We start from the raw sequence: 22481 nt of genomic DNA, 5'->3' as shown, positions 1-22481 counted from the left end.
GACAATTTAATTTCCTCTTTATTACAAATGATTTGGCTTCAACCACACCAAATACAATCAAACATCTGCATCTATCGGTGCATAACAGACAGAAAACCCTACTATATAAAACTTAAAAAAGTAGACTTTTTAAGAAGCAGAGAGGACAAAGTAAGAGGGGGGGGGTAGACAGAGGAGGATGTCTAAGAGTTGGTTGTCTTGGTTCTGCCTCGGGTTCTCTGGGCGAGTCCGGGTGACGTCTGGGTGCCCATCTCCACCAGTCTGGATTTGGGGTCACCCTGTTTTCCAGTGCTGGGTGCCTTCCTTGGTATTGGAGTCTTTTTGGTATTTTTCTTCACTCCATTCACTTCTGCAGAGGAAAATCCATCATGTTTAAGCAGGCCAGTAAAGCCTCCCCCTATAAAAGACACTATCACCGCAATATTAAATTATCTGACACTGTTTTCTATTATTCATGTCTTTAACTTCTATCAGTCTTAACTTCTACAACTTGGCATACACTGCCTGCAGCCACTACTGTAAAATACACATATGCATTTTTGTTCTCAAGCTTTCTTCAGCAACCAGAACCACTGTGGGTTTTTTTTGTTTGCGCCACAACACACACTATAAAGCTTATGTTTTTTTTATAAATGTGTGCTGCATACCCATTTCTGCCAGACACTTTGGTTTCTAACTACTGCCACCTCTCCCCAAATACCAATGCATGCCTGGGCAAGTGTCCACCAATCTTTCATTTTTGTCTTTAATTGACAGTAGACAGTTTAGAGGCTGACATGAAATGTGAGGAGAGATACAGGGTTGAAATGGATCAAAGGTTCCTGGTCAGATTAGAACCTGGGGCATTGCTATTTACGTGGCACGTGTCTTAACGCATAGGCCACCGTGACGCCCCATTGTTCTAAATGTTTTTAAAAAACTTTTTAAGGTTAGTACCTATAAGTACCTATAACTTAGATTTAGTATCACAGAGGCTGCAACAAAGTGGGCAGAGAAGAGAACATGTGACAGCTTTGTAAAAACTCCTGCAGTTGCTGTAAATAATATAATATAATATTGCAAATGGACAAAAGAACCTGTATCTGTTCAGAGACAAATTATACCAACCTTTTTTCTTTGTGACTCTCTTTTTCTTGATGAGACTTCCTTCAGTCTCACTCTCTCCGGCTTCATCTGCTGCTTTCTTTCTCTTTGTTGTCTTCTGGAGAAATTAAAGAGAATGGAGATCAGCTGGAAGGTGGGTGAACACGGACATGTGTAGTTACTGTACATTTGTTACCCAGCTGAGAGTTGTTGCTGCACCACTTGTTCGGACTACATAGAAACCTTCTCTAACTTCTAAGACATTGCAACAACAACCTGACATTTTGTTTTCAATTTCTATTACTGTAGCTGAGCAGGAAATGTCTTGATGGACATTAAAGAGTCTGACAGCCAAATGCAAAGTACAACACAGCTTTGTTCAAATGTCTTTAAATGAAGACATTTTTGTTTTTAACTAAAACCAGCCTGTATTTGTTTGTGGAAGCTCTTAAGGCCTGCAGCGTTGTCTGATGGCGGGAGGGATGAAGAGACGAACGTGGAGGCGAGGCCTTGACTTGGCAGTGAGGCGACCTGACATTTCTGAGCTTCCAGCCTTCTGTGTGTGTAATGTGAGCAAATGCAATTAACGCTCTGCCATCTCACCACCACCAAGACCTCACTGACACGAGTCCATCAAAATGTTCTGTTACATGCTCTGCTGTTCTGACCGTAAACAGGACACAAACTCATGAGGGGTTCTGCCCGTTGATGAATTGCTGATTAAAACACATTTGGAGGACTTGAAATGCCATTTCTATTCTCAATTCATATCATTTTGGCACCGATGGAAACCTCTTTGGGGAGCGCCCATAATTCCTCTATGCAAGAAAAACTCTCTGTTAGTCATATTAAACGAGTACCACACAAATGACCTATTTTGGATTAAAAACAGAAATTTTCTGACAAAAGGTGACAAGTCTGGAGGGCTGCACAGAGCGCCAAACAAACTCTCTGACTCTCTGTACCTCCAGTGTACAGAAAGTATATATGCATACCAAATTAGCATTTAGCAGAGAAACACAGGGAGAGATGTTATCTAGTATTATTCATGTGGATGTGGACATGCTGGATATTTACAAGCACAGACCAGCTAAAGCAACAGTGAACGCACCAGTGCAGATATCATTAGGTACCACGTTGGTTTTGATAGGTTACATCTCTAACAAGTCTCCCCCACATGCGGCACACCTGCTGCTGTGAAAACAGCAGAGCAGACACATGCAGGGAGAGAGAAACAGGAAGGGGCGGGGCAAGCAGGTGTGTTTGCGGTAAGAGACCAGAGGTGTAGGTGTGGGGAAAAGACAACTGAAGGTAAAAGCAAGGTGAGCAGCTTCAAGTAGCGAGTGAATACTAAATTAAGGTTGAGAATTAAGAATAAAAATGTGAAATAAAAAATAGACATACCCCCCCCCCCCCCGTCCACACCAGTTACACTGTAATCTGGTGGGAAACACAGACTTCTGCTCGTAAAGCACATTTAAACAGTGGCATCAACAAAGATGGAGGTTTCTCAGAATCACTGCTAATACAGAGAAGAGTTTTCCATAAATTACGACTTTATTATCTCTGTCCTCTCTACAGAAATCAAAGCGTCTGCTGAGGAAAGAGAAAGAAAAAGTGGCCTCTGAGAGAGTCATGCACTTAATGAAGGCAATCAACTCCTCCGTCCTTCCTCCTCCTCCCCGGGCCTCTATAATGAAGCTCCACTCTCAGCCTGAACTATCACTCACCCCCCTTCCCCCTTCCCATTTTTGCCTCCATTTTGACAATTGCTACCTCATGATCACCAAGCGGCGCCTGCTGAGGTGAACAGATTGGCGGGATAATTACATACAATAACCAGCACCGGGGCCCAGTAACCCTTCGGCTGACTATGCCATGTCCCCGGTGGCATCTTCCATATGCACAGAGAGAGAGAGAGAGACAGAGACAGAGAGAGAGGCAAATATAAGCCTGTACTGTAAATAAAATACTGAAACTGAATATAGACTAATTAGTGTGCTGTAACTTCTCACTGAACAAACAGTAAGAATGGAAACCGTGAACGTCGCTAAGCTATGGAGGGCTCTCTTTCTTCCCCGCCCACAATAGTAGGCTAAATAAACAGACCGATTTTACAGTGTTCTTTATTGTTGTTATTGTTATTTATTGTTGGATGCGCTTGTTGCCGGAATGCACAGCACTGCTTTAACCAGCAAGGCGAGTAAGTTGTTCATAACTTGCTCGGAACGCTGCAATTTGACTAGGAGCCGGGGTGCCAGTCAGAGTGCAAGTCTGACAAAGATAATATTTTAGTTATGTTATCAGTCAACCCTACAAAAGGACCCATGGCTTTCAGTACACGGCTCCTTAACAACCAGCTATTTCAAAAGGCACCAGCAGAAAACACCAGTGTGTTAAACAGTCAGTCCTGAGTTCAGCTGACTCTATTCGATATGTCAGATGTCTAGTTTGATTTGGGAGAAGATAAAAACATTCTCTAACATTAAAGCTTACCAAGGTTTTTACAACGGGGCTAAGAACATTACTGCACTTTAGACCCTTATACAGTACTTGCAGTGAAGGTGGAATGGGCTGAAAGTCACAATAAAGCTCTGTAAAGTTGAGGGGAGTCTCTGGAGGTTCCTTTTACCATTGTCTGTACTTTCACTTCGTCAGTAGTGGTGTCTTTTTACTTATGTAATGTTCTGAATGTAGGACTTTACCTTCTACACAGTGATATGACAAACAATCTGAGTACTTGTGAAGAAGCAGAGCATTCCTATCGAGGATATTATTACTGGAATCACTCAAGTTGTTGTTTTTCAGTTTGTGTGCTGACCTTAGTAGGAGTTGATACTGCTCCACTCACAGGAGTGAACTCCAGTTTGCCGTCATCTTTAGCCTGGATGGCCTTCAGTCCAGCCTGCAGGATGGAGCGTAACTTGTCGTACGGCGGTTTGTCTTGGTATCCCAGAGATTTAACCTCCTCCATGAACCTCTGGATCTCATCTGCAACACAACAACGCGTTTCATCATTAACCAAAAGCCTGCTGCGAACCTACTAGCCTCTATGCCGGTATCAGCAGTACCAGAAAATGTATTAAGCTCAGGTATTATCCGTTATATCCTCTTATATGCTACAGCCCTGGACGCGCCTCCCCAGGGGGGCCCCAAACTGTTTCAGGGGAAGCTCAGTGAATGGAAGTGAAAAAACATTACATTAGTTAATAAAAGGGAGGCTGGTCTGGACTGTATTACAATGTAGAATAGCCTAAATGTGTGTGACAGTTCAGAGATACAGGAGGAGTTATTTTAGTGCTAGCCTCACTTTCTCACTCAGAAACTAATAAATACCTTAGACAGACCTTTTTTTATTTAAATCTAGCTGTCTCTGGCAAGGTCTCCAACATTGCCTACCCCAGCTTTAAGCAAGTTAACTCAGGAGGCGGCCGCCTCAGACTTTGAAAACCCCTGTGCTACAGTATATCAAATGTTGTGCTGTATTTTCCCCATACCTTTATATTAACTATCTTTGCTCCAACACTTTGTTGTCACCATAATGTGCTACTCTGGTCACTGCGTCCTGTCTAATTCTGTTTGGTGTGACTTTACTTAGACTTGACACACACACACACACACACACACACACACACACACACACACACACACACACACGCGGAGTTGTAAACAACAGTTTGGTTGTGCTCAGCAGAGCAGAAGGAGGGAGGGGTGACTCTTCGTGTTCGTCTCCTCTGCCTGAGCCGACACACTGCCTTCAGGTCAAAGTGCCGGCATTAAAATGGCAGCTCTCACCACAGAGAGACAACTAATGTTACAGTCTGCACTAATAATTTTTGCTGCAGTGAGTGTGATTGGACTTCAAACTCCTAATGAGAACCAAGTAGGTCTCTGTTCAAAGGATTATAGAGGGTATGCTATCCTTTGAACAGAGACATCAATGCATACCCTCTATTAGATATGTATGAATGTAAATGAAAGATGTCAATCACCTTGGTAGCTAGGCCGATAAAATATTTTAACTGATATAACAAACTTTATATTGTGGATTAAGATTCCGGAAATTCAACAGAGAAAATAACAAAAATTAAACATTGTCTGGTTCCAAATAAAAGAAGAAAATAATCAAATGTGATGAAGTAGGGTACATTATAGTTATTTTATAATGAATTTTCTGTTTGTGAAGTTACAGTGAATGAAAAAGCAAACAGGTCCTGATACTGCTGCTGCTTCACACTGAAAGTGTAGAAATGCATTGTGGGCTTTGCTGTGACGCGTCTTCTATTCACAACCAGGTGAGGTCATGACAAGAGAAATCTGCAGAACTTTATCTGTGTGTGTGTGTGTGTGTGTGTGTGTGTGTGTGTGTGTGTGTGTGTGTGTTTTTTTCTTTTTACATGGTTCTCGATTATGCCAAAAATCCTAATCACGATTATTTTGGTCAAAACTGAGATCACATTTAACACGATTAGTCACTGACTTAGAAAACACCTTGCATCCACTGAACTACTTTTTAAAAAATTATTATATAAGCATTATCCCAAAATCTCAAATAGAAACAAATGAAAATAGAAATAGTAATCCTACATTATTAACTTTAAACAAAATATCAGAGAGCAAGAGGATGACAGCAATGACAGTTATGGGGGGTGGATGGTCTGCCGAGGGGGCAGAGTGGAGCTGAGGAGAGAGACAGGTGAACTACTCGAGCTGATGACTCTGTCGGGAGATGCAGTGATTTAAACCAACAGTGAGTGAGATAAGTATGAATAAGTAGAATTATTATGTCATTTCTAAAGCTATGAGTAGAGGAAAACTCCGCTAGGTTTAAGCTAATAATGGTGACCTCCTGGACCTCCTCCAGTTATAGCAGTTATATGACAATAATCATTTACTGCACTTATTGCTGGGACAATATATCATCCAACAAAAGTAGTTATCGTGACAGGCTTAACAAACAGACACACACACACACACAGCTGGAAGCTACAAACAGTTCTGTAATACTGGGCCGTTAAGCAGCAGGAGAAACTAAGGAGTCATGGGTAATACTAGTCTTTTTTTTCTGGTTTTATATTGTTATTAATGCACATGGAAAGTCTACACTCAACCCTTTGTTGTTTGCCACCTGTGTGTGTGTGTGTGTCTCTCTCTCTTTCTTACCTGGCTTGTCTTGAGGGGAGAAACACTTGGTCATGAATTCAGAGATGTTTTCTTGACTCCTAAAGGGTGAAAAAAGTAAAAAAGATTCTCAGTTTAACACACCTCCCTCTACTTGAAAGGTAAACTTGCAAAACTGCTTGGAATAATAAAGAATATTCCAAATTCCAAATGATTTCCAGCCTGGATTCAGCAGACAACCTTGTGTATTCACTAAAAGAACTCTGTCAGAGAGGCAGCGAATGCAGGTGTGCTTCTCCCACCTGAGTTTAGAGTCTCTGACGTAGAGGGGGTCCTGCAGCTTGTCCTCCCAAGGTAGGCGTCCACACAGCCACTGAACCATGCAGTAGCACAGGATCTCCAGGTCGCTCCGCCTAGATGCAGCTGGAGCCAGACAACCACACATTCAGCAGCTACCTTTAGGTACTAGCATAGCAGCAATACCACTGGAATTGTTATCCAGTTGTGTGACCACATTCTTCCTAAGATAATATGATTCTAACTTATAACAAAATCCATTAATGGAGTATTGTTTGGAAAATACAGTCACTCCTGAGTGTTTAGAGAATAAAGACCTGGCAGCCTGGTTTTAAAGGCTGTATATGGGGTCATAAAACTACAAGTAGTGGGTTTGTACCTACATGCTCCTTTGTGGGCGTCAATGCTTGTAAACTCGATGGTACCGTCATGGCATCTCTTGGGGTCTTCCTTGTACTCTTTGAGGACACTGTCTGGTGCGTACCTATATGCCAGGCCATAATCTACTAAGTAAACCTACAATTCACAAACACACCGATTCAGACATGCACAGACCGAGAACGCAAATACATCTGTAATGGTTCCAGGAATCACACTGTACAATTGAGAACAAAACATTCTTCTGTGTTCATGCAAGATAGACGTCGGGGACATGTTAAGTCTAGCTTAGCACAAAGACTGAAAGCATGGGGAGCAGATGATTCTACCCTTTTAGAATTTAAATTGTCATTCCACCTACATAAGCCTCATTTTTATTATTTATTCTGCATTGTGCTTATATACTACAGTGGGTTATCTGCCTTAATAAAGAAACACACAGTAATAAAACCAAACCTACATTCCCGTAAGTCCAGGGGAAAACAAACACAGCACAGCTACAAAAGAACCAACCGTACCTAATAATAAAATCCAGAGGGGCCGATTTTTAAATTGTCATTTATAAATAGCTCTTTAATAACACTACCAATGATACATTATTAATCTTCAAATTAAATATTTGCCCCTGCCTTGTTTGCTAGGAGAATGTCTTAGCTGCTGCCATCTAATCGGCCCCCGTTTGGAACACACACACCCTCCCTCCCTCCCTCCTCTCCAGCCCTTAAGTGAATCTAATGAAGCAGCACAAGTGTGTTATGATCAAAAATACAATCATCTCCCTAATTTCAATAGCAGTGCTGGGGTCAGAGGAGCACTTTAGTTTCCCAACATTAGCAAACGCAGTGCTGAAAATGTTAAGGTTGTGGAAGCACGTTTCATTTTCATTTCCCCCAAAATAGAATGTGATGATTTTAGTCATAAGACGCTTTAACTTCTACTGACCTGGTTGGGATCACTGTGGCTCAGCACAAGGTTGGATGCCTTAATGTCAGCATGCACATACTCGTGCTCATGTATGTACTCCAGAATATCCAGCTACACAAGGAGAAAACAGTGATATCTCTTAATATTAGTGATGAAAAAGAGGCAAACACACGTTAATGCAGTTAAGCCGCACAGATTGTACACTGTAATCACAATGGGAGACCACGTTTGGAGGGGACTTGCATTGTGATCAGATCTCAGCCAAGTGTGAATGACATCTGTACAGTGTGGACACAGTCTTAGTAAAAAATCTGTCCTAGAAAGTGTTGCCTCACTCCGCCTCTTCCTGTACCCACACAGCAGCATCACTTCAGGAGATGATCCCTGCCCAGCTAATTTGCATATTAAACTAGAGATAACAAATGGGTATTAATACGATGTGAAAATGCAATGACCCCAGATGTCATTATGCAGATACAATCTGACTGTAGCACGATCAGGAACACCCCTATCATCCTGCAGTCAGATCCCAAGCTAGGGATGATCTGAGACTGCAATAGATTATTACTTCAAAACCACCATGAATGTTGGACACTGTGGGGGATGTCCTAATGTTAAAAACTGTAGCAACTAGGGCTACCCCTAACTATAGATTTTCCTAGTCGCCTAGTAGTCATTAGTTCAAGTAACTAGTCGTCTAGTCGTCGCATGTTTATGATATTAATTTAATTATTTAAATACATATTTTGGAGCATCAGAAAATGGTTTGAGGAAGAATGTTTTCAGTCACATTGTTAACACTGCTACACTACAAAGAAACACAAAATATAATAAAATAAAATAATGTAACAAATTTGCAAGGGGCACGCAGTGAACTGCCTGTTAAGAACAACTGGTAATGATTCAGAATGTGTCGACACAACCAGCAAGGACACAGAACATTATGATCATTTATTTCAACACAGTATCAACAGTGTTACGTTGTTCAGAACATGGGAATAAATAACTTCTAACTTAACAAGTAAATACTTGCGGACTTATCAACATAATGGATGACGACTAAAGTTACTGTATAACTTACAAATTAACTTGTTACAAACTCACTGGACCCTCTGCGGCGTTTCCCTTGTGTTCCATCTCAGTTAGGTCAGTAGTTAAAGGTGCCGTAAAATCCTCATATTCAGGCTCATACTTGTATTTACATTTTTTACTAGAAAATGTTCACATGCTGTAATGTTCAAAAAAGACATTTTATTTCTTATTTTGTCCACTGCTTCAGCACCTCTTTTCATCCCTCCTTCCTGAAAGCCTACTTGTCCAAGCACAGGAGAGGGACGGGGCTTAGAGGCACCACGCTGAAACAATGCTTGCTACGTGAGACTAGGCCTCACTGATTACATAACACACAACGTAACCCACTTTTGAGTTTTTGAGCTAGAAAAAGGTTTTAAATTAGTATTCCCTTTCATTTAATGTCCTCAAAATAAAACAATTATTATTAAACAGGACATTGATAGTTCCCCCTCATGCTATGTTTGCAACACATTCCCTCAAAACATGACATTCCTGCTTAATTTAACTGCAATTCAGTGGAGCATGCAAATGAAATGAAACCATTTGATCATGAAATAACCAACCAGTCGAAGGCCGAGTTGCAGGACCAGTTTCCTGGGGAACCTCCTTCCACATTCCTCAAACTTCTTCTGCAGGTCTGTGCCAAGCCTGTCAACGACCATGAACCTGTACCTGGGAGGTACAAAGGATACTTCTTTAGTACCTCTGAAATGTCAGACAAGCTCTATTACTAAATTGTTGGTTGTTAATGTGCTAAAAGCAGCAGACAAATGCAGACGAAAAGCAGTACAGAACAGCAGAACTTTCCGATGGACTGAAATTATTTCAGGTTTTAGAAATGTAGGCATTTTTTAGGTCAGAGAGAAAACAAAATGTTTGGCAATGTCTATTTATATATATATATATAATTTTTTTATTACCCATACAAAGACCTTGAAACTCCTTGTTAAATATGTAAGAAGGCCTGGGTCTCAACTAAATCTAATAAGTAACTAAATTTCATCTTACATATGCACTGGTTAACTCAGCTAAGATACAGAAACGCACTGTGCCATTTGTAAAAAATCTTGGTCCTGCCTTATTGTGAAACATTTATGGATCAGCCATATTGGAGAAATTTTAATATTATTTTGTAAATTTACCGTTCTATACCCTACAAGATAACAGAAATATCAGATCTCAACTCTAACTCTCTCTAACTAATATTTTCATTTTAATTGCTAAATTTCATGGTAAGACAGTAAATAGCCTAATTTTATTGCATTTACAAAAGAGGTCAAACTTTTAAATTGGCTTTTACCTTTTTTTAATTCCAGGAGATTTTAAAATCCTAAAGATTTGTATTTTGTTTTAAATATTTTGATGAAATATAACATCCCCTGAAACTGTTTGTCTGTACACTAAAGAATATGCACCCTTCCTATGATTTTTGGATGTTGCACTTGTTTGATGACTTGTTGTTTTTGTACGTCGTTAATGAATAATTTCAGTATGTTTAAAACTGGGCCCTTTTTCCCCCCACATATTTTGGTGTTGAAATGACTTGTAAGTGCAAAAAGTTTTGGAATCCGTGCAGTAGAAGGCTTCAGCCGGCAGCCGTTAACCAGCTGCAACATCTTTCTTCTGGCAAATTGCACCCCTCAAAATTACGTCCAACAAAAAGTGCTTATTTTTGCAACCGACAGGCTCAGACTGTTACACCAGGTGTCTGACAACATCATGGAAAGGGTCCCTACTGAGACTCCCGGTAACACCCTTAGTTTTTAACAAGAAACTGCAGTCTCGCTCAAGGACAATTCTCACTCTGAAAACTTGTGAAAAAATACTTCCGAAATAATAATTTAGCTTCAAAAACCTAAAACTAAAAAAAGTCACTCTTTCCCCAAAAAGAGTGAGTGGGAATGGGTATTGAGTGTGGCCCGTGTGGTCAAAGTCTTACCTTCCCCCGTCTCTCTCATGCAGACCAGAGCCCCAGTACCTGGGAACTCCCAGACTTTTCAACTTGTGAGACTTCATCCAGCTCTGAACTGCAGGAGAAGAGGAAAGTCATAGAACTTTTTTAGGCCTGAAACTGTGTTTAAATCTATGAAATACACAGCATGTAAATCACAGGCAGTTAGGTTACTACAACTTCCTGTAAACACTGCTAACCAGTGCTAGTGTATGTAGGTGATGGTTGTGATGCTCAAAGTAATAAGAGTATATTCCGTGGGGTGGGTGGGGGCAGCACTGCCGCAAGCTAATCTGCTGCTGGGACAAATATTTACCAACAACGTGAGATTCCAGCATGAATAAAATATGAGCCTTTGGTTCCTTAGTAATATAACAGTTAATTGTCAGGGGAGACTGACATTTGAATTGTTATTATAGAAAATGCAAAGCTGTGGCCTGGGGGCCAATGGCGCTGCCACCCAAAGCTTCCCTTCCTCTGCAGAGCCCCTCCGTGCCTCAGCTACAAGATTGTCTTTTTTAATTAAGAAAGTTGGCTTTCTTTTATTTGTTTGCCCTGGTGGTGATAGACTATGTTGTGTTATGATCACAAGGCTAACTTTGGCTTAGTGACATACTTCTAGGTGTTTGTGTGTGTTTAGAAGGAATGATAAAGTGGCTTACTCAGATCAGGCTTAGCAGCTCTCATGTAAAACTTGAGCTCAGAGAACAGTGGTCCATTATCACTGGGCTCCTGTGGACAAAACAACAAGCACATTTATGTCCAGGTGTTTGAACAACAGCACTGCAAAAACAAGGGACTGTGTTGTTATGAATGTTAGGGTTAGGGCGATAGACGATACTATCGTCCATTGGCGATGGCTAACAGATGGTCGATGGTAGAGCAGGCATTGTGATTGTTAAACCCCGCCCTAAATTTTCGTATTTTTCCACCCGCGGTCCGTTATCACGGCAGCAGGTGAGCCGCTTGTGGGCTTGTTAATGACGCAGCCTATCAAACAATCAAAACATTTGTGAACACTGTGAATTGTAACGTCATAGGTTACCAAGTTTTAAACCAAGTAAAGTCAGTGCGAGTGAACACTTGCACGTAAGACGACCGTTAAATGCATTAATTTGGTGCAAAATTAAGAGGCTATCCATGAATAACTTTGGACTCTTGTAAACAATGTTGTGCTCTAGTAAACTATTTGATCAAAAACCCATTGTAGAGCTATAAATGGTGATAAAACAGCAACAAAAGTCAACAAATGTAGCCTATTTAATGTTTTTCCAGCAACCCTAAATCAAAGAATAGAAAACAGAATAAGTAATTTTCCTAACATTTTATTGTTGTTGTTTTTACTTTTTTATTTAACACGTGTAATATGTTTCATACTTTCTGTGAATATAATCCAATTAATCTTATTTCCATCCAGTATAGACGCCTTATTTTGAAAACCGGACGTTGTCACATGTGTATCCTCACACTAAATTCATCCAGTCCTACCCAGTTTGATAAATAATGTTGTATGTGCTTCTCGTACGGCGTAACATGAAGACTTCACAGCGTCTCTTCAGGTAGGACTCATACTGCAGCACTTGTCTTTGTAAAGAGACAAACTGACAGGATAAAGTCTCTAACCTGCCTGTCAGCTCGCTCTGGGCCGTTTCAGTTACCATAAAGGCTTGAATACATGTGCACTCAAAATGTAGGTGTGGCTAGCTTAATCTCCTTCTCACAACAAGTTTTCTTTCACTCACTGACACCATTTCATCAAGGGATGTCGTAATCAAGTTTTTTGGACTTGATCCCGATCCAAGTCCTTTTATTGTGGGTATGTGCAGATATCGAGTCCAATCTGATACCGTCATTTACCTAAATGTTAATTAAATATGCATCTGACTCAAGCTGATTGATCTAAATATTGAAGGATTAAGCAGAAAATATATATATCTAATATTAAGGAAAGTTTAACTGGGAGAATGTGACTCCTGAAATAGACCCAGTACGATGAAATAAGTCACTTTGTTGGAAATTGTACAGTTGTATTACAGAGTCATTCTTCTCTCACTCTACCTCACCAGCAGTCTGTGGATGAGTACAAACACCGGCTGCAGAGCGCACACACACCCGACAACAGCTAAGTTTCATTTTGTTCGGTCATGAAGTAATTCTTTGAATTGATGTTAATTTGTGACAGCTGATATGACCCGTGTCATTTTGTGGAGTGAGAAGCAGCTACCTGAAAGTATGGTACACTAAGCTTAGCTAATAAGAGGAGAGAGAACAGATTTGCTACAGTCGGAGTTCAGAGAATCCTTCTATTTTGCCAAATTCTTGTAAGAACATCACTGCAGAGCACGGCTGTCGTTACGGAGAGAGAGCAGCGCTGCAACACTAATGCGGCATTCAGACCAAATGCGAATGTAATCCACGCAACGCTCTCCTCACAGGGGTTTTATCGATGGACAAGTGCTGAGTGTTCACAAACAACGCGATAACGCGAATAAACCCGGAATAAACACAACTCACCGTTACTACAGCTGTATGAACCCAAAGTAAACAATTTGCTGTGATTAAATAGCAATAAACGGGTCATATGACGCAGATTTGTTAAACAAATTAATTCATGCTTTGTCAGGTCTGTCAGCAAGACAGCAGGACAACAACTTCTAAAATGTTTGTTTTCTGAATGGAGTTCGGATTGATCAGGGCTATGCTATGCTAACTTGGTCACAGTAAAGTACAATGATAGCTGGACTAAAGTTACATACACATGTTTTCTGAACTCACCAGGTAGTTCAACCTCCTCGCTTTCTTTTCTCCCATCAATGTCCAGTTTTGTCCGGTTAACAACGCTAACAACACTGGAACCGGATGTGCACAGAAGCTAGCTGCTGAGAAGCTCCAGTGAAGATAAATCAACGTTGTAATCCCAAAAACTAAAGTAACAAGCTAATTTAATAAAAGCAGTTTCCTCCGAGCTCCTCCCACAAGCAAACAGCGAAGTTGTCAGGAGCATAATCCAGTCCGACGACGGGTGTTTATTAGTCCAAAAGCTGGAGCACTGCTCCCGGCTCCTCTCTCCCAAGTTTAGCAGCTCTTCGCCGGCCAGCAGATTTTCAATCGCCTGCTCTGCCTGGCCCTCTCCACACAACGCTCTGAAGCCGTCAGTGACGTACGGACAATATCAACGCTGACAGGCTCAGCGTCATGAGAGTTGAAACTATTCAACCTGTGGTGGTGCCTTCGCTTCGCGTCGCCGGCACCGCCCCCTTCGCATTGTTTTGTTGTTTCGCTGCCCAAAAGGAAATCACGGCTCTATGCGTCTTTGCATTGACTTCGTACGTAAACTCACCACCCCAAACGCTCGCTTCGCTTTCAGGTCTGACAGCACCATGACAGGCTACAGTGAACAAACCACAGTACAGACAGAAGCACAGGGGGCAGCCGATGTTGGCTTGGAGTGCAAGGGACATTGAGGAATATTACTGTATAAAATTTATTTTGCTTGATTTGTCCATTTGTATGTCCTTTTTGTAAAGGTAAGAAACTACAGCTAATCCACTGCCTTAAACTAGGAGATTGCATTAAATAAGGAGCGACGCTGGGCAGGGAAGATGGCTATGTTTGTTTCTAGGAGGTCTTATATGGCTTTTTAGGGATGTGTACATATAGTATATGAAAGGAAAAACATTTCAGATCATGTCTTGAGTTTTTTGGGGGGTCTTACCACTTTGATGACATAGCGAGCATCCTCACCTACAGGTTTGGCAGAATTCTCATCAGCTGGGGATCAAGAAAAAGAATACTTTCAATACTTAGTAGTACTTGAAAAAATATATAATATATATAATTGCAATGTCAGACTTTGCAGGTTATATCTTGCACTGTACATTGTTGGATTTAAATACATGACATATCTAACTATTACAAACGTGGGTGCCTTGAGTCTGAGTTCAGACATGAACTTTTGTCTCAGAAGTAATGATGCAAATGCAGTCATATCATTTATAGTTGACTTTTGAACTGCGTCATCAGCATTCCATCGACTCTTACCCAAATATATGAGACCAAAGCCCCCCTGGCCGATTGGAGCCCCCAGCTTCCAAGCCTTCTTCCCAGTGTCAGTCAGGACCTCTCCGGGTGGGAACTCCTCAGCCAGCTTCCTCTTAGCTGGAGCTCTGCCTTTCCCTGCCGCCTTGGATTTAGGAGGCATCTGAAACGCACAGTCATCAAGGCTTCAGTGACATGCTATGCTGGATACTGACGTATGTTACATAGCGAGCATCCCAACGAATTCTCATATGACCCGATTTGAGCATATCGAAACATAAAGAACTATGAGGTTTCGTATTTGATGCTACATGGATGTCGTGTTCTTCTATTTACTAACTTAGCGAAGTTAGCTAACGTTAACGACGTACTTACTTTAAACGCGCTGTAGCTTTAGTTACGTTACCACTAAGTTCATTACCAGCGTGTGTAGCGCAAAGATAACAGCCCCTGCCCTAAAATAAAAAGCGCTTACCGGCGGAGCAGGTCGAGAGGCGCTACGTTAGGTGGTGAGCCGGAAAACGTTTTTATAAATGTAGATTCGCCATCAAGCTAACCGCGCTGTCTCGTTAGCATCGACGCCTCCCGTTAGCTGCTAAGTTACATGGCGCCGTTTAAAGCAAAAAGCTCTTAGATATCTGCGACGCTGTCAGTAAAAACAGCCCCTTCAACGTTTCATTAAACCATAACATGAATACACACCTTGACTGTGTTGTTTGGTGTTGACTCTACGTTTAGCTGTGTGAGGACCAAACTTCCCGCAAAGCCACCGGTCAGGAAGTGGCGTCATGACACTTTGCTATTCTATTGGTCGATGACACTGCGTACAGCGCGGCAGAGGAGTGCGGACGTGCTGTGCTTCCTGCACACGTAAGGAAGAAGGCTCAACACCCAAGTTGTGTTTACACTCGCTGCAAGCGCACGTCAAATATGACAGCAATTTCAGTGTTTGTATCAACACACTCTACATGCAAAATAAAGCCACAAATCACCCCTCAAGCTTTTTCAAAGGCATTAGTGTTAGTATTGTTATTTTTATTAAACAAGCTTATAAAGTAATGTGTGTTATGCTGTCATTTTCCCACCTAGCTCTCAAAATCTATGTGCACTGTGTATGTAAGAGTTAGAAAATAATAATTATTTTAGTGGCAACTTGAATAAGCAAAGTAATATTTCAAAAATAGTTTAAATAAAGAAAGGACTTTAAAGTAGATTTGAACTTACTCCTTTACATGATGTGGCCTCATGATTAGGTTGTGATGAAATTTGTAAAGTGCTTAAGTAGTGGATACAGATTAATGTGCTATTAATCAAATCATCATCAACTAATTGCCACATGGTTAACCTAGTCAAAGGGTTGGTAATCTAACAATTTGAACTACAGATGTTTTGTCTTGCAGTGAGAGTAGCCAGGGTGAAAACACACAAGTGCAGCTGTAGGAAGTTGAGCAAGGGCCAGCTGTGAATCCCACTGTCTTGTTGCCTCAGAGAGATCGAGTCAAGGCCAGCTGAACGCACTGGGAATCGCAGTGATGTGGCACATGTGAGTATGACATCATTACTGCTATTAAAGAAAAAAGTTTATAAGAATTTTACATGCAGAATACAAAAATCACTGTGAGACCTATCTGTTGTCATTCTCATTCTTTCCTGTCCATGAAACACTGCAGAAGATTCTGCACTACAATGCGCTTGATTAAATTTGTATCTTGTTAAAGTAACAATATCAAAGATCTTCATTTAAATAAATGTCTGTTCAGCCACTATCTCTCGCTGAATGAGGTAAATACTGATGAAAGTATTGTAACATTTATATACTTGTAGTATCACAAACTGGGTCTGTGGCGACATTACTGCTAATGCAAATTTCCTACTGCTGCAGTTTCACATTAAATATATTTAACTGGTGAAACATAAGTTGACTTTTATTATGAAGTATTCACAGATTTCACCCAAATCAGTGAATACAGTTGTGTGTTTGTACAGTAATCAGTGAAGCCTGGTGATGCTCCAGCGGCGTTGTAAAAATTGAGAAAGTTTTTCAATGGACGCTAAATACATACACGCCCCCCAGTGCAGGATGAGTCAGTCAGTTTTTATTATTTTCCTGGAAAACTTTAAAATACCATTAAGAATACACACAAAACAACTTTTTTGTCTAGTACAAGGGTGATTGATATACAGTCATGAGCAAAAATATGAGCACCCCTGCATGTCTGTCACATAATGCACTACTTCTCCCAGAAAATTGTTGCAATTACAAATGCTTTGATATTCTCATGTTTATTTCTTTTGCTTGCATTGGAAGAACACAGAACAAGCAGAGAAAAAAGCCAAATCTGAGACATTCCACACAGAACTCCATAAATGGACTGGACAGAATTATTTTCTAGCACACTGTTTGGAGAAAATAACTGATATCAGTCGCCTCCTGTAACCATCAGTGAGTTTCTTACACCTCTGTACTGGAATTTTGGAACACTCTTCTTTTGCCAACTGCTGCAGGTCTTTGAGATTTGATGGGTTCTTCTCCCAACTGCTGTTTTGAGATCTCAGAGGTGCTCTATGGGATTTAGATCTGGACTATGCTTTGGGTCATTGTCCTGCTGCAAACCCTCTGACAGAAACCCAGCTTTCTGACACTTTCTGGCCCTACAGTGCACCTCAGAATTCTTTCTTAGTCTTCAGATTTCATAATACCATGCACATATCCAAGACATCCAGTGCCTGAAGCAGCAAAGCAACCCCAAACATCAGTGAACCTCCTCCATGTTTGACTGCAGGGACCATGTTCTTTCCTTTGAAGGCCTCATTTCGTTGTCTGAAAACACAAGAATGATGAGCTTCACCAGAAAGCTCCATTTTAGTCTCATCTGTCCACTGGACATTTTGGCTTCCTTAGGTTAGATTTGTTTCTGTGTCAGCAGCGGGGTCTTCCTGGGTCTCCCACCACAGCGTGCCTTTTTATTCAGATGGCGACTGATAGTGCGAGCTGACACTGTTGTACCCTGCGTCTGCAGGTCAGACTGAGTTTGCTTGGAAGTCGATCGACGTTCTTTGTCCACTATTCTAACTATACTTTGTTGCAATATTTCAATAATTGTTCTCTTTCGTCCACATCCAGGCAGATCGGCTCCGGTGCCATGGGCTGTAAACTTCTTCACAATGTTGCGGACAGTGGACACAGGACATTAAGATCTCTGGAGATGGACTTGTTGTCTTGAGATTGTCCCTGCTTTTTTTTTTTGGTTCTCAAATCCTCAGACAACTCTTTACTGTTCTTTCTGTTGTCCGTGCTCAGTGTGGTGCACACAGATACACAACACAAAGGCTGAGTCAACCTTTCTCCATTTGAACTGGTTGTGATTTCCATATTGCCAGCACCTGTGAATTGCTGCAGGTGAGTTTAATTACAAATTAAAGAATCATCACACGCTTGAAATACAATTATTTCTGGAGATTTTGAAAAGGTGACAGTAGTAGAAAGTAGAAATACAGAATGCCCAAAAGGGTTCAGGCAGTGCTGGAAAATAACGGTGGCCACACAAAATATTGACACTTGGGGCCCAGTTTGGACATTTTCACTTAGGGATGTACTCACTTTTGTTGCCAGCGGTTTAGACATTAATGGCTGTGTGATGTGTTATTTTGAGGGGACAGCAAATTTACACTGTAATACAAGCTGTACACTCACTACTTTACATTGTAGCAAAGTGTTATTTCTTCAGTGTTGTCACATGAAAAGATAGAATCAAATATTTACAAAAATGTGAGGGGGGTACTCACTTTTGTGAGATACTGTATGACTACTAGCAACCTGTTCTATTAAGACTTATATTATTAAAATATAAATGGTCCAACTTTTTTTCTCATATTATGAATTTGTTCTCTAAATCTCAGATTACTATTATTAACGGCGGCCCTAATATTATATAAATTATTGCTAGGGGCAGTTCAGTAGTCGCTGGAGAATGGTAGGGACATGTTTTGTTAGACATTTTCCCACATCATGCATTGACCTATAAGTTAACTTACCTTGATTTAGCTAAAAAGGAGTGAGTGGTGGTCACAAAGATGACTCATAAGATATGTGTGTTGCCTCCTTTCGCACCATTCTACTTTAATCTTCTTTCCCTCAGCACTCTTACAAAAACCAAAATCCGACCACACTTCAGCCTTAATCCTCTGAGGACTAGGCTGAAAAATCTCCACTGTCACTGCCTTCCGCAATGTTTTCATTGAGCCAAAACGAAGCCACTTTGCATGCTGCGCCTGAGTCTGGGAGATGCAGCTGCTAACTTTGGTTGACACTGGACAGTATTTGCTGTGAGTTTTCAAAGCGCAGTAATCAAACATGGTTTTAATTTAAATCTGAAGCTGTAAAACAGACCGTCGGGAATTTCATCCATAAAACATAGTGGAGCATTTAGCTGAAAAGGAAATGTCACATGATGTTTTCAGCTTGTTGCACTGCCCCCACATGGTCATAAACAATACACGGAATATATGTTGTAATATACAGTTGTTACAGTGAAAGTTGATGTCAATCCCAGCCTCAGGAGTGTTTGGTAGAGAGCAAAGCAGAGCTAAAGGGAGAGTGAATGTTGGACACAAAAAGGACTCCAGATGAAAGCTAATGCTGCTCTGTGTCTGCTGGATGTCCAAATAGCCAGCTGTTATAGGTTGACAATATCAGATGTGTTTTCAGCTTGTTGTGCTGCTCCCAAGTTGCCATAAAAATCAACCAACGCAGCTTTAAAGTTTATGATTTCAGTTGAAGGGAGGAATAAAACGACAGATTGTTTGAAAAGAAAACTGTTATGACTGAGAATTAGCTATGAAAAGGTAAAAAGAAGTCATTTTTCTTTTCATTGTCTTTTAATCTAAATCATATGGGCTTCTTTGTCTTGCGGTTGTGAATAATGTCAGTGTGTCAGTGGCCTCCCGCGTCTTCCCTCTGCAGTTCCTTGGCTCTTCAATTGTCACAGCATAGACAGTAAATGTGCATTTCACCCTCACCTAAAAAGAAGTCAAACAGAAACTCTCTCACACACCTTCTACCCAAAAAAAGTACAATAAAAAACCCCTCCAACAGTTTGCAATCATTCACACCTACCTGCTCCTAAAACTCCTGAATGAAAAGATGCAAGGGAAATTTCACTGTGTTTGTGCAATAATTTAGCACCCCCCCTCCCCTTTTTGTCAAAAACAGACCCCGTCGCCCAAAAGACAAAAACAGAGAAACATATGCACACCGAGTCCAGGTGTGGGGGGAGTGTGTGGCTGAAGTTACGGTACATTTGCCATTCTAGTTGTGTGTAAATATTAGAAAGCAGCAGGTTCCTGGCGTGAAGAGAAGCCAGCCAAAGCGGCGGCACTAAGACAGGCGTCCTTATCGGTATTGTGTTCAGACTCCGGCGTGCTCCTGCTGTTTGTAATCTGCAGCCGCCGCTGTGAGCAAAACTGGACAGGCATTTATTGTCCCAGCAGGAGGACGCTTGACAAGAGAATGTTAAACACTCCGCTACCTGCAATTTTCAAAAGACGATAGCAGACATGATAAAATGTACACACACATTTCATTTCTTTTTTTTTCGGAGGGAGAAGCAGCAGAGAAATGGGAACTTAAGGAAAAGAACAGGTTCTTTCAAGTCTCACAGTTGTTGATTCTCCCTGTTGTAAATACATGTGCGTGTCTTTCAGGGCTGTATGTGTTCACTGGGGAAGAACACGATGAGTGTCAACAACTCTTCCAAGAGGACAGGGGTGCCTAAGCAGGCCGGCCGCAGGCCAAATGGGAGCTTTAATTTGATTTGTCGCTGGCTGTGGTGTTGACTGGGCTCGATGGTCATCAAAAGATGTGTTCATCAGCGCTTAATCCCCGCCACACACACACACACACACACTGTTATATGTATACTACTGTAGCCCGTGGAATGAGATGCCACACAGGATAATTCATTCTGGGGTTCTTGATCTTTAATGTTGACAATATTTCCAGGTCTTTTAGGGCATGAGGTAGAACCCTTTCTAAAAGCAGCATATTCCAGCAGTATTTCACAAAACATGATTTAAAAACAATGAAAACAAGATATGTCAGAGGGCATCGGCTAATGACCAAAAACATTAAATAAAACCAAATAAATACACTTCCACACAGTCTACTTTGAAATAGTTAAAAACATTTCAAATCAGTACCACTTTCACATTAACAAAGAACTACAGCACTGCCGAGACTTTCTTCATTACTTTATCAGTTAACATTACCTCGCGATGCAAGCGAGAACCCAGTGGCCGGCGGCTTGCGGAACGATTCCAGGACATTAACTTAAAGTTGTATTTTAGCAAGATATCTGTATATTTACCTATTACCTAACCTGATGGAGTTACAGCACTGTCCACCACGCAAATAGCCAGGACTCTACGCACGCAAACGAAAAGAAAGACCAAGATGCACTTGGCAGAGTTACAATAGGTGCGTTCGAGATGACTGCGGGTGACTTTCGCAGACTTGATAGTCTTGTGCAGACTACACGACTTTCAGCGTCGGCCAATGGCCGTGCCGTCTTGAAGTCGTTGTGTCATTCACACTACGATTGGTGACAGGGGGTCACACACTACATGAGCTGACAGCTGCTGGACTCCAAACCACGTTTTGTTAAGAAAACACGTGCAATGTGAAACGGGAAATGACGCCAACCTTCACACGAAACAGCTGTTGTTTGTTATTATAAAGATAGCAATTATAAAGACAAAGAATCTGGGTGAAAGAATGGATTAGCACACACAGGTAGCAGGGATCGTCTGAGCTACAGAGAGAGCTGCAGGGGAGTAAAAAGTGTTTTGCAGTGAAAAAGTAGCTGCCTGCTCTCATTGGCTGGATGTGGATGTCGAATCGGCCGACTCTTCCAGATACCTGGCATGCTAGATATCTGGCTGGCGTCTGCGATGTGGCAGAAATGTGTCGGTGAGGTTTTTTGATGAGTTCTTGTGTAGTTCACACATAATGACTGGCGACCGCCGATTGACCACTGATACCCCCCAGCCTGACTGTCGCCGAGCGGCAAATCGGGCTAAAAATCGTATAGTGTGAACTACGCTTAATGTGAGCTGCAGGTGACTGCAGGGGCGGGGGGGGGATGGCATTTGTCCGTCAAGTTGGACACATTCTACCTGCGTGAGCTTACTGTGAGCTGAGATCAATGACTGGTCTCGCGGAATCTGCAATATGTTCAGTGTGTATTTACACCTGCATTAACATGTTTTCCCCACATGAGATGTCCAGGCACAGATCACGTTAATACCAGTCTCAGACACTAAATTCAAAACCCTGTTTATCTCTTGACTTCCAAAGATGAAGGCAACTAGGACCCAAAGTAGTAGTAGTATTAAATACTAAGGGGCTGGACAGATTCCAGTGCGTCCTTCCTAAAGCTTGAATGAGGACGCTGACTTCTGACCATTCCTGTGATTTATCTACATTGACACATTTGAATAACGGGGTAGATTTGAAGGTTTTTTCATGTTTAAGTTTGAGGTCCTTTGTGATAATTTTTGTATTTAAATACAACACAACCACTATAATCTTACCACAGTCTGATGAAGAGGGAAGTCT

At 41.3% G+C, this 22481-nt stretch overlaps 1 protein-coding gene and 1 long non-coding RNA gene across 5 annotated transcripts; one reads left to right on the top strand and one right to left on the bottom strand.

Annotated features, from left to right (window-relative positions):
• vrk1 (VRK serine/threonine kinase 1) lies at positions 1–15725 on the bottom strand. Of its 3 annotated transcripts, none has more exons than XM_046063161.1 (13): positions 15569–15725; positions 14870–15029; positions 14544–14599; positions 11491–11560; positions 10817–10904; positions 9441–9549; positions 7822–7914; positions 6885–7017; positions 6507–6627; positions 6247–6305; positions 3905–4074; positions 1108–1201; positions 1–349 (listed from the first exon to the last, which is right to left on the bottom strand). In XM_046063161.1, the coding sequence occupies exons 2-13, from the start codon at positions 15027–15029 to the stop codon at positions 183–185; spliced, it is 1320 nt and encodes a 439-aa protein (XP_045919117.1). In that variant the 5' UTR covers positions 15569–15725; the 3' UTR covers positions 1–182. The 3 variants fall into 3 exon arrangements, with proteins under 3 accessions (XP_045919117.1, XP_045919119.1, XP_045919118.1); XM_046063163.1 differs by having other exon boundaries at positions 1108–1198; XM_046063162.1 differs by lacking the exon at positions 15569–15725 and adding an exon at positions 15342–15494.
• LOC123979296 lies at positions 14901–18444 on the top strand. 2 transcript variants are annotated; one of them, XR_006827198.1, is made up of 3 exons: positions 14901–15081; positions 16267–16409; positions 17991–18444. It is a non-coding gene; the product is annotated as an uncharacterized LOC123979296 (long non-coding RNA). The 2 variants fall into 2 exon arrangements; XR_006827199.1 differs by lacking the exon at positions 14901–15081 and adding an exon at positions 15704–15885.
• The last annotated feature ends 4037 nt before the right edge of the window (positions 18445–22481 follow it).

This window comes from Micropterus dolomieu, linkage group LG11 (genome assembly GCF_021292245.1).
Source record: "Micropterus dolomieu isolate WLL.071019.BEF.003 ecotype Adirondacks linkage group LG11, ASM2129224v1, whole genome shotgun sequence".
Classification (NCBI taxonomy): domain Eukaryota; kingdom Metazoa; phylum Chordata; class Actinopteri; order Centrarchiformes; family Centrarchidae; genus Micropterus; species Micropterus dolomieu.
This window is presented reverse-complemented; position numbering and strand designations above follow the sequence as displayed.